The 12122-nt window shown below is 39.4% G+C and overlaps 1 protein-coding gene across 1 annotated transcript; it reads right to left on the bottom strand.

Annotated features, from left to right (window-relative positions):
* Positions 1 to 9359: 9359 nt before the first annotated feature.
* On the bottom strand, positions 9360 to 11412 carry LOC122088411 (aquaporin TIP2-1-like). Its single transcript, XM_042657682.1, has 3 exons — positions 11191 to 11412; positions 10819 to 11069; positions 9360 to 10018 (listed from the first exon to the last, which is right to left on the bottom strand). Exons 1-3 carry the CDS (start codon positions 11315 to 11317, stop codon positions 9650 to 9652), a joined length of 747 nt encoding a protein of 248 aa, XP_042513616.1. The 5' UTR covers positions 11318 to 11412; the 3' UTR covers positions 9360 to 9649.
* Between the last annotated feature and the right edge of the window lie 710 nt (positions 11413 to 12122).

The raw sequence follows: 12122 nt of genomic DNA, 5'->3' as shown, positions 1-12122 counted from the left end.
AATCTACCAAATAAGCCTTCAATTCTAAAACATGGTGAAGCAGAGGAAAATTTTAGGTCATGATCTTTCCTTTAATTCTACCTAAATACCCGATGAACTCCACCCAAGTGCTGATTTGCTGTAGCTTTGACAGATGCTTATTGTCGATAGGTGAGGACTGAGGAGGGGTGGTGATGCCGGCAGTTAAAGCTTCTTAGGGTTTCTGATAATTTTTCAGAGAAAGGGGGAAAGGAGAAAAGGGAGAAAGAGGGAAAGAGGGGTATTTTAGGGAATATAAAAAAAATTTAACTTGACTTAACTTAACAGCCAAATCTAACGGTTAGGGCTATTAGATAGCATCTTTTTCTTATAAGGGAGGGGAGTGATATTTTCAGAAAGGTAGTGGGTCAAGTTGATATTTCGCCTTAGTTCAGGGGAGGGGAGTGATGTTTACCCTTATTTAAATAATCTCTTCTGCTAGGGTTTGTAACTACTAGGAATAAAAATAGAGGGTCTATTTTTATTCCTCTTATTCTTCTCTCACTGTACTCGATAGATCATATTGAATTGTTGTATCATGTTCTAAGTTATTGAATTAATCCAAAGGATTGAGTTTTCCATCATCTATGATAAAGAAATAATCTCTTTAATCATGACTTCTGATGTTTGGATGAGACTCCTTAAGTAGTAAAAAATTAAATTCGAACTTTCATCAAATAATGATAAAATCACAATGGAGGGTGAAGAGGAACAATGGGAGGATCCCCTAATTCAAAAGTCATAATTTTTACACTTATACCACTTAAAATTAATTTTTTGATCACTGAAAAATACAATACGCATGTAAATATCGCTAGAAGTGGGGCCAGCCGTATAGTGAGCTTAGAAGGGTTAGGGCCGGGATTTTTCTTGGTCTGAGCCCACATTAAAATTGTAAGCTGGGCCGAAAATTCCTAAAAGCCCGCCTGCTTAATTTCTTATTCTTTAGTTCACCCTATACAAGTGGAATAAAATACATGTTGAAGTTGAACTGTTCCACATGTATAGTCAAGGCCAAAATTTTCAAATACACATATTCTTTTAATATTTAATTTTGTTTTGTATATGATTCATTATGCGTTTTTTATGGAATATTTGTAAGAGTCAATGCCTACCTGTTTGAGTGTGATGCTTTAATGAATAATCTCCAATTTTTGGTTTGGTTCTTTCAATTCCTGAGCTTTGTGTACGATTTATTTTTGTTAATGTTGGTCTCTTGCCAAGAGTTTGCATTTTCATAAGTATACATTTGTTAGACGGGGATTGGAGTTTTTTAATTTTTTTTTCAAGGTATCAAGATTGGAGGGGATTTAAAATACAGAAAGTGATTCACTATCATTGGTCTAAGAGGAACATGAGGGATTTTTCCCAAACTGTTATTGATTCTGTGGACTAGAGAACTACCAGGCTAATGAAGCATACATGCAAACTTCACTAATTTGAACTATATTTTGGCAATTTTTAGCCCTCGATTAAAATTCAAGAAATGACTCTAAAATGATTATATTCTTATGTCTGTCAATTTTCGTCATATTATATGTAATAAAATTTAGTAATCCATAATCCAAAAAGTGTTTGTGATTGTTTTTGAAGAAATGAGACCAAAGATGTGATATAACTAAGTCTCTCTCTCTCTCTCTCTCTCTCTCTCTCTCTCTCTCCACCAAAAGCCTCACGTGCATTTGCTCATGAAATTTTACTAGTGTATATATATATATATATATATGGTTTATATTCGGCAGTCTCATCCAATAGAAACTACAATAGGGAGCTACCTGAATAGATCGTCTCCAGAATTGGTCTCTGGTTAGAAGGGCATCCATTATACAACGTCAAGAAGTAAATGACTTACAAGGAATACAAAAATGAAACCATACATACGTGGTCCATGGCAGCTAAGGCTGAGAGCTTCTTAGAATCCCCCAAGCTGATTTGGAGGGAAAAAGGCAGTTATAATTGTCTTTCCACATAATTTAATCTGGATCGTCTCCCTAAGCCTACTAATATTGATCAACTAGTACCGAACCCTAAGGAGATCTATTGAAGAAGCAAGGCCAGGATCCCAACCACCTTCCCTCAGAATGAAGTGAACCAACTTACAAGTGAGAGTTGAAAGAGATTGCACAAGGATTGATGGAGTTTCTCATGGTGTATCTTGAGAGATAGAAGGTGGTATGAGGGGTGTCGCAGTTGAAGATTTCCCACCTCTGCAAAGTAAAGGGAATTATCACACTAGAGAGGAAGGTGAGTCTTATAATGGAGGAGATGCAACAGTTGGGAGAAGCTCCTCTTTTGAGAAGGAAAGTTTAGCCATGGCTGCTACACCATGGATTTCTCATTTCACTTCGGCTGTTTAGAGACACAAGGAGGGGATGGATCTTAAATACATCCAGCCAACTATGATAGATGGGAAAATGGTCGCAAACTGTCCAGTGAGTGTGGTTCGAGATGAGATTGATTGATGGAAAAATACTTTGGTGGGTTTTTTCTTAGGCATAAGACCACCTTTTCATTATACAAAGGAGATGCTTCTCAAGCTTTGGAAGATTTCTGGACATGTTGACATAAATTTGCTTGAGTGTGGTTTATTCGTCTTTTGATTTAATCAGATGGAGGATAGGGAGAAGGTATTGGAAGGAGGGCCATGGTATATTCAAAGAAAATCTTTAATTCTTCGTCCATGGAGTTAGGAGGCTATTCATGACAAGATTGATTTACGTTTTGTCACTATTTGGGTGAGTCTTCCAAATCTTCCATTTCACTTTTGGTCTTCAAATTCGTTAAGTGCTATTAGAAGTATGCTTGGCTTCCCAATTTCGACGGATAAAAGAACGAAAACCATGGAGCGTCTTTCTTTTGCAAGAATCTATGTGGTAGTAAATGCTACATATGAGTTATCATCCTCTGTGGCCATTATAGACGAAGATGGAAGAATTCTTACACAACAAATTCAATATGATTGGGTTCCTCCTAGATGTGATTCTTATTAGATTTTTGGTCATTCTAAGGCTCACTATGGAGGGGCGTCCAAGACACAACATCCAAAGAAGAGTAGGCCGGTGTGGAGAAGGAAGAAAAAGACTGATAAAGGTGGGGTGAATCTCGAAATTCAGATAACCGGCTATGTTGATAATTCTCCGGCAGGTGAGAGAGGTGATTCAGGAAGGATGGAGGCGGATTCTATGCATACTAAATCTAGAAAGTATTCTTATTCAAATTCAAATTTGAATATTCAAAATGAGAAAGTTGGCACTAGCAGATTCGGTGGAGGATTTGTCTCAATTAAATTCAATCGTTGATGTTAATGCTTTTATATTACTGGAAGGTTTGAGCGAAGAGATTCCACTTGATTCATAAAATGAGGTTATGTTATATTCTGAAGGGGGGATAAATGTGTGGATACTGATATGGAAGGGGGGACTAATTGCAGGGAGGTTGTTTTGGAAAGAGGAGGTCATGGCGTGATGGTTGTAGGTGATGAGGATGAGGTGGATGTGGATTTCGACTCTAATATCCGCTCTATAGTTGGCAATGCCATAGAGGAAATTGTGCTGGCTAAAGGAGAGATTGAGGGAGAAATTATAGGGATTGATGAATTGGGGTATAATTCAGCTACCATTTTTGAGGGGGCTGTTTTTGAGGAATCTATTAATGATCCATTTTTTGCTAATAAAAATGAGAAGGTGGTGCTGGCTGATAATCAATTTGCTGACATGGACAATGTGAATGAAGATTTTTCTCTCAATTTGGTGGGCTTAATTAAAGGAGATGAAGAGGAAAGGGATAAGGTCAATGAGTTGGCTGGTCAATTAGAAGAAGTTATTGAGAACGTAGATGATATGGTGGAAAATCTATTAGGGGCAGATTTTGAGGAAGGAAAATATTCTACCTCCTATATCCGATCCTCTTCCACACGGAAGAAGAAAAAGAAGAAGAAGAAGAAGAAGAAGAAGAAGTTAATCTCTAGGACCCTTGAGTGTAACTTGAATCCTGATCCTAACGCTGATGGTTCTTCAGTTGCTTCCTCGGATGAGCTTTCGGAGCCTATGCCATTTTCGAATCCCGATAATGAGATGGATTGAAAAGATAGTTCAAAGTCTATTGAAAATTCGAATCTAGAAAATGATCTCTATGATGGAGAATCATTCATTCATATTTCAAATTGGGATGTAACGACAACTGTTATCTCTCCAAGGAAAGAGACAGAGATGAACCACGAGGTGGCCCATCAAGTTGATAATATAGTCATAGTCGACCAATGATGACGATGACTCTGGTCATGGTGTTTTCAGAAACTTGACACATCCGGTTTTGAGAAGCTCTTTACGAAAGAGTCGTCACGTTAGAAGTACCCCGTACCATCTTCGCTCCTGCGGTTGGGCTACTTAAATTTTCCATAGTATTTCTTTCCGAGTGTAGAAATGTTCCTTTTCAATTTTCCTTTGTGATGCAAGGTTTATTCTGCTTGTTTTTTTTAGGGGCCGCTCTCTCTTCCTTGGGCATGTCTAATAGGGGGAATGGTTGCCTTATCTTATTTTTTTCATTTTTCTTTCTAATATAACTTTTCTTACCTATCAAAAAAAAAAAAAAAAGATTGCACAAGGATTGTTTTTGCTCAGTTTTTGAATGATTTCCATTGATGTATGACTGAGTATATATAGATATTTTACAAGTACAAGTAGGAGATTGAATCCCATTTAAAAAGGTAAGTAAATAAAATTACAACTGTAAGAGATAACATTGGTGATAAAATCATCATATTTGAATTTTAAAATTCAAATGAGAAGATTTGGATGAGGTGGATCCTTATCTCCTTCTAATTTGGTGGATCGGTTATCATCCTCACTCAAGTTGAGCGGTACTGGACGTAAGCGAAGGTTGTCATGAAGAAAATGAATCCGAGGAGAGTTGAGTCCTTTTCTAAAAATATCAGCAACCCGGTCTTTACTTGAAATGTAATGAATGTCCAGTATTTTCTTGCCTACCAACTCACAGAAGTGATAATCAACGGCTACGTGTTTTTTTCTTGCATGAAATACCAAGCTCAACGAAAGGGAGATAGCAGAAATATTATCATACCAAATATTCGAGACTTTGGTGAGGGGGCAGTGCAGCTCGCGGAGGAGGGAGCATAGCCAGACAACCTCGGCAGTCTTGTTAGCTAAGCAATGATATTTAGCTTCGGAAGAGGATCAGGCAACCGTTGGTTGTTTCTTAGCACTCCATGAAATAGAATTGGAGCCAAGAAATACACAAAAATCACCTGTAGATCGTCGATCAATTGGGCACCCAGCCCAATCGGCATCACAATAGGTTGTGAGGTGGAGCGAGTCCGGTTGGAGATGGATACCAGTAGTTATGGTTCCTTTTAGAAAACGAAGAATACGTTTTACAGCTACAAGATGATCTCAGTGGCTTCCTTAAGGAATTGTGATACTTGATTGACAAAAAATGAGATATCCAAACGGGAGAGAGTGGCATATTGAAGAGCACCAACGAGGCTGCGATAGTGAGTAGGATCAACTAGGACAGGACTATCACTTAATCCAAGTTTTTGTGATGAAATTGGGGTAGAAACAAGCTTACAACTGGTCATGTTTGCACATTGAAGAAGATCCAATATGTACTTGGACCGATTGAGATAAAGCCCACCCGCGTCTCTTGTAATCTGGACTCCAAGAAAGAAAGATAATGGGCCAAGGTCTTTCATGCGAAAATGATGCCCAAGGAATGACATCAATCGGTGGATGGAAGAAGTATCATTACCAATAAGGATGATATCATCCACATATAGAAGCAAATAAATTGTAACATGGTTGCTTCTAACATGACGGATGACAACACTTGGTATTCTGACACTGATGCCACTCATCACATCAGTCTTGACTTTGAGAATCTTCAGATCTCATCTAAGTATAGCGGGAATGAGACAGTTCAAATTGGTAATGGTCAAGGTTTGTCAATAACTCACGTTAGTTCATCCTCAATTCCTTCTCACACTTCTACCTTTCATTCGAGCAACATTCTTCATTGTCTAACTGCTTCTACTAATCTACTTTCTGTTCATACATTTGCTCGGGATAATAATTGTCTTTTCCACTTTGATAAGTTTGGTTTTTGTGTCAAGGACAAGGACACGGGGAGAACTCTTTACCAAAATCCAACTGAGAATGGACTAAACCCCTTTCTGCCGCCATCCACTCTTCCTGCTTCTCCTTCACTACAAGCACATTTTAGCCCCTCAGTTTATGTTGATCAATGGCATCGTCGACTTGGACATCCATCTCGTGATATTCAATGTGCAGTTTTGGCCACTATTTCTGTTTCAAATAAAATAGGCAAAAATGTTTTAATAAAATGATCACAAATGTCTGCTCTTCATGTCAACTAGGAAAAAGTAGAAAGTTGTCTTTTCCCTTATCTCAGTCTATGCCTCATCGATCACTTGAATTAATTCATTGCGATGTTTGGGGTCCTGCCCTAACACTTTCTTGTTCTAAATATTCTTATTCGATGATTGCTCTAAATTTCCTTGGCTTTTTCCTATGAAATTCAAATCAGACTTCTTTGACATCTTTGTCTCTTTCAAAGCCAAATTTGAAAATTTATTGCACATCAAAATCATAAAAATTTCATTCTGACTATGGCACAGAGTTCACCAGCAACTTTTTAAACACTTTCTTAACACCCATGGCATCACTCATGAACTTTCTTGTCCCCATACACCTGAACAAAATGGTGTTGTCGAAAGAAAACATAGGCACATTAACGAAACTAGGTTGTCTTTGTTAGCTCATGCTCATATGATTCTTTTTCAAAACACAAAAACACCTTTTGAAGCTATTTTTCACTCCAAACTGACATACACTCACTTGAAAACTTTAGGTTGCCTATGCTTTCCTTGGTTATGTCCCTACAACACCAATAAACTCCAATTCAGATCTTCAAAATGCTGTTTTTTGGGATATGGTTATGCTCATAAGGGTTATAAATGTTTGGATTTATCTACTGGAAGGGTTTATGTATCAAGATATGTAATATTTGATGAGCTTCAATTTCTCTTTTCTTCTGCATTTGCTTCTCCATCTTCTCCTCCAGTTTCAAATGACCTAGACTTCTTAGGGGTCTTACTCCCATCCCACCACTCCACTTGCACTTTCCCCATTTTGCATAGTCATCCCTCAATTGTACCAACCACTCTTCAACCCTCTCAAGAGTCCTCCTCGGGTACAAGCCTTGCACCATCACCCATCCCTCAAGAGCATACTTCCCCAAATCCCATGTCGTCTAGTCCATCCAATGCTCCACCCCAACCTCCGTGTGCTACTACCTAAACCCATACCATGAAGACAAGATCCCAATCTAGAATTTATAAAAATAAATCTTTTCCCATACCCTTCACCCTCTTCCCCTTGCACTTATTTCTTCTCACTTGGTTGAACCAACATGTTACTCACAAGTTTCTAAGGACCTTGAGTGGCGTCATGCAATGGATCAAGAATTTAGTGCTCTTCAACAACAGAATACCTAGGTTGTAGTCCCTTCCCAACCATCTATGAATGTTACTGGTTGTAAATGGGTTTATCATATCAAAAGAAACCCGGATGGTACAATCAATCGATACAAGGCTCGCTTTGTTGCTAAAGGGTTTCATCAACAACCGGGAGTTGATTTTATTGAGACTTTTAGCCCTGTTGTTAAGCCAACTACCATCCACACTATTTTGTCTATAGCTGTTGCTCTCTACAACAATTGGATGTTGAATGTGCATTCCTCCATAGTGACCTACAGGAGACCGTATATGTCTCAACCACCAGGATATATTGATCCTACAAGGGCTGTTTATGTATGTTTGATGAAAAATTCTATATATGGGTTACGTCAGGCTCCACGTGCTTGGTATGAGAAGTTCACCTCCAAGCTTATTGACTTTGGGTTTCTAGTATCTCAATCTGATCCGTCATTTTTCATCTACCACCAGCACCATGTTATAGTTTATTTGCTTCTATATGTGGATGATATCATCCTCATTGGTAATGATACTTCTTCCATCCACCGCCTGATGTCATTCCTTGGGCATCATTTTCGCATGAAAGACCTTGGCCTATTATCTTTCTTTCTTGGAGTCCAGATTACAAGAGATGCAGGTGGGCTTTATCTCAATCGGTCCAAGTACATATTGGATCTTCTTCAGCGTGCAAATATGACCGGTTGTAAGCCTGTTTTTACTCCGGCTTCATCACAAAAACTTGGATTGAGTGATAACCGATCCACCAAAGGAGAAGAGTTATAGGTGGCAGTAGTTTCAGTAGTGGAACTATTTGATGGAGAAGCTGCCATGTCAAAAAAAAAGAGATGGGATCGAATTGTTGTGGAGCTTATTGCTCTGATACCATGAAAGAGATTGCACAAGGATTTTTTTTGCTAAGTTTTTGAATGATTTCTATTGATGTATGACTGAGTATATATAGATATTTTACAGGTACAGTTGGGAGATTGAATCCTATTTAAAAAGGTAAGTAAATAAAATTACAACGGTAAGAGATAACATCGGTGATAAGATCATCATATTTGAATTTTAAAATTCAAATGAGAAGATTTGGATGAGGTGGATCCTCATCTCCTTCTGATTTGGTGGATCGGTCATCATGAGTGACAATATACCACCCTTACAACCTAGGAAGGTTCAACTATGGGGGGAGGGTGGGTAAAATTGTTAGCCCAACTCATGATATGCCTTTTCTAATGCTATGGTAAAAATTTCACAAAACTATGCCATCTGAATCCAACCATGACCTAGTCTGACCTTTCCTTAGGAGGTGGTGGATGGGGTTACACCTCAAAAACGGTTTGAATTAGAACCAGACAATATAATAAGATTAAACTTCTGATGTGGTTTTAAAACTATTTGATAACCATATATATAAAATCAAAATGATTAAATTTGAATTAAAATTTGGCATGAGGCCAACCTAGAGCATTCCCTTGACATCCAACAGTTAGAAATACCACAGCATCCTCTCTCTCTCTCTCTCTCTCTCTCTCTCTCTCTCTCTCTCTCTCTCTCTCTCTCTCTCTCTCTCTCTCTCATTGAATAATTAGGAGTGTCATCCGACATCCATGTACCTTTGGATGAATGGTCCCATGTGCCCTTATTCTCTTGGGACGCAGGGTAGAGAGGAGTGATGAGACAAAGAAGGGAGGGAGGGGCCAGTTGTCCATTAGGTCTCACATCTCATAACCCTCCCTCCAACCCTTGCTTATTATCAGTACGACTCCTTTCTTTTGGGCCGTTGTGCAATGCATGCAATGGGGTTCCCGCATGGCATATAGAAGTGGACTAGCTAACAAGTGGTCCTGCTAGGCTTGGGCCGATTCATTCCCTTATTTGCATTGGATGCTAGTATCTTACATGCTTACCTTTAAAAAAAAGTATTGACATCAAGCACTAGGCCCCTCCACATCCCACAAACCAGAAGTTGAACCAAAAAAGAGACAATTCATAATAAAGCTCACAAACTGCACATAACCCGAACACAAACATACATGACAACTGTTCAAAGAAGAGACAAAGCCACAGAAGGTGTGGGCAAGCAAGAATTCTATTAGTGTGGTCTCATGAAAATCAATTTTAGAAGTCGCTGGAGAGAGGAGCATGGTCAAAGTTCATGAAGACGTTGCCATAGATGAGCCCTGCGAGGCCACCACCGATGAGGGGGCCAACCCAGTAGATCCAGTTGTCAGTGAAGTTGCCACTAGCAACAGCAGGGCCAAAAGAGCGAGCAGGGTTCATGGAACCACCTGAGAAGGGCCCAGCTGCCAAGATATTGGCACCCACAATGAAACCAATTGCAATAGGAGCAATGGTGCCCAAGGAACCCTTCTTAGGGTCTGCAGCAGTTGCATACACTGTGTAGACCAAAGCAAAGGTGATCACAATCTCCATAACTACTCCTTCAATTGCTCCAACTCCAACAGACAAAGTGTGGGTAGGAATTGCCTGAATATAAAAATACATAATCAAATCAAATACATTAATAAGATGAGCAAAATAACTTCCCGACTGGGGAGAAAGAGTTATCCTCCCCACATGAAGTGGTATGTAGACCAAGTTGGAGCAATTAATGCTACAAGTGTAAAAAAGTTTGGTAAACCCGAATCCACCCTGAGTCCGAATAAGGCTTGGGCAGAAATTTCAGCCCACAGGATGGGCTAATGTTGAGAATTTCAAGCCCGAGGTTGGTCTCAACCCAACCTCGTATATTAAGTGTATAATAATATAAATATGTTAATCATAAATAGATACTTGTAAAAAAAAGAAAGGTCTGAAAAAAGTCTCTTGTTTTTCGCAATCTACATATATATACGAAAACTTTGATCTTTTAACCTCTACAATGCATCAAGATCAAACAATCCAGTAACCAATAGTAATGAGCTGGGCTGGGCTAGGCTGGGTTGGGCCCGATCGAGTTGAACCTGGGCCGAGTTATCCCAATCCGACCTAGGGTTGAGCTGGGTTGAATTAAGAGACCCATTGACAACCCTAATTAATGTACTATTGACTCATGATCTTATACCCCATAAATGGTGGAATTCCATATGTCTATACGAAAACATATTTCGTTGCTACCTAAGTTGCAGTCAAGGGAATGGAATCCCAGGGGCAGATTTAAAAATACTCACCTTGGGTGAATTTTTCCATGCCTACCCCCTGAGATTTCACTTCCCCTGACTGATACCATGAGTTGTAGCTACTAGGCAGCAGCCAAGTTTCGTTCGTCCATATGGTTTTTATCTTACCATGCCTCCTGTAACTGCCTTAAGGAGGAAGCAAGCAACGATGGAACCAACAAGCTGGGCAATCCAGTATAAGATTCCAGTGAGGATGGTGATCTGCCCACCAAGAGCCAACCCAAAAGTCACGGCCGGGTTGACATGCCCGCCGGAGATATTAGCACCGACGGAGACTGCAACAAAGAGAGCAAACCCATGGCAAATAGCCACAGCTACAAGCCCCGCTGGATCGAGTGCTGCGTTGGATGTCAACTTGTCTGCAATAAAAACACACCCATGGTTAACACCAACTAGAAATAGATACACTAGGTAGCAAATAGTATCCCTAATTTTCCAATCCATGCAGGCCTATGAGTTAGATATCATTAGGGTACTAACTGTAAGCTATGACCGATCCAACTCCGGCGAAGACAAAGAGTAGGGTAGAGATGAATTCAGCAAGGTAGGCCCTGAAGGATCCAAGGCTGAACGAGTCATCAAAGCGCCCGAAAGCGATTCCGGCCATCTCTGTGAGCTAGAAGAAGTTGAACGAAACTCTTAGTGAACACAAAGAGAAAGGGTCAGATGAACATACTAGCTAGACCTTCTTCCTTAGATACTTATAAACAGAGAAATATGTGAATAAGCTAAGGATTATTAAAGGGTCCCTTAATAAGACATGTAGGGTAGTGTACCCTTTGAAGAGGTAGATCATATTCATGTGAAGTCCTAGCTGTCACCATCATGGCTTTGATGGAAATGTCGCGAAGTTCATTAATAATTCAGCCATGTGAAGAACAGGAAAAGAAGATGAAGAGGAAGAAGGGTTTGGTGGAGGAGGTGGGGGGCCCATGGCGTGAGTGGAATAATGATATAAAAGATAAGGACAGATGATCAACTTTAGGCCACAAACTGCACCGACCATTTTCCATAAGAAGCTAAGGGTCGAAGTGATTTTTATTAAATGAGTGGTTGGCTTTAGTGATTAGCAGTAGATTTATGTGGTTTATGTCTACGTTGTTAGTGTTTTCACGTTTACTTAAGGACAGAAAAAAAAAGGGACAAGGTCGGCCAACAAACAGGGATGGATAGAGAGGAATCTTAGGAGGACTTGGGGTTTTCTTTTGGGATTTTTTAAAAGGTTCAATGCTTCATTTGAAATCTCTAGAAAAAGAGATAGGTGGGGTCTACCGTTTGGTTTAGTTGGGTTTGTTACCGTTCATTAATCTTGTTCTCTTTATCACAGTTCTTTTTAGAATATCCTATAATTGTTACCAAAAAGAAAAAATAGAATTTTCCTATAATTACTCAGAGGAACCATGTCTCAATTT

The sequence above is a fragment of the Macadamia integrifolia genome, chromosome 2, assembly GCF_013358625.1.
Source record: "Macadamia integrifolia cultivar HAES 741 chromosome 2, SCU_Mint_v3, whole genome shotgun sequence".
Classification (NCBI taxonomy): domain Eukaryota; kingdom Viridiplantae; phylum Streptophyta; class Magnoliopsida; order Proteales; family Proteaceae; genus Macadamia; species Macadamia integrifolia.
The sequence above is the reverse complement of the archived record's forward strand: the minus strand, read 5'-3'. Positions and strand labels throughout refer to the sequence as shown.

What these genes read in the sequence shown, in the direction of transcription:
- LOC122088411 (XM_042657682.1), bottom strand. Translation starts at nt 11,317, where the DNA reads ATGGCCGGAATCGCTTTCGGGCGCTTTGATGACTCGTTCAGCCTTGGA. An exon ending in TGGATCGGTCATAGCTTACA is followed by an intron (nt 11,070 to 11,190) that starts GTTAGTACCCTA and finishes TTTTTATTGCAG; the next exon opens with ACAAGTTGACATCCAACGCA. An exon ending in AGGCAGTTACAGGAGGCATG is followed by an intron (nt 10,019 to 10,818) that starts GTAAGATAAAAA and finishes TTTTATATTCAG; the next exon opens with GCAATTCCTACCCACACTTT.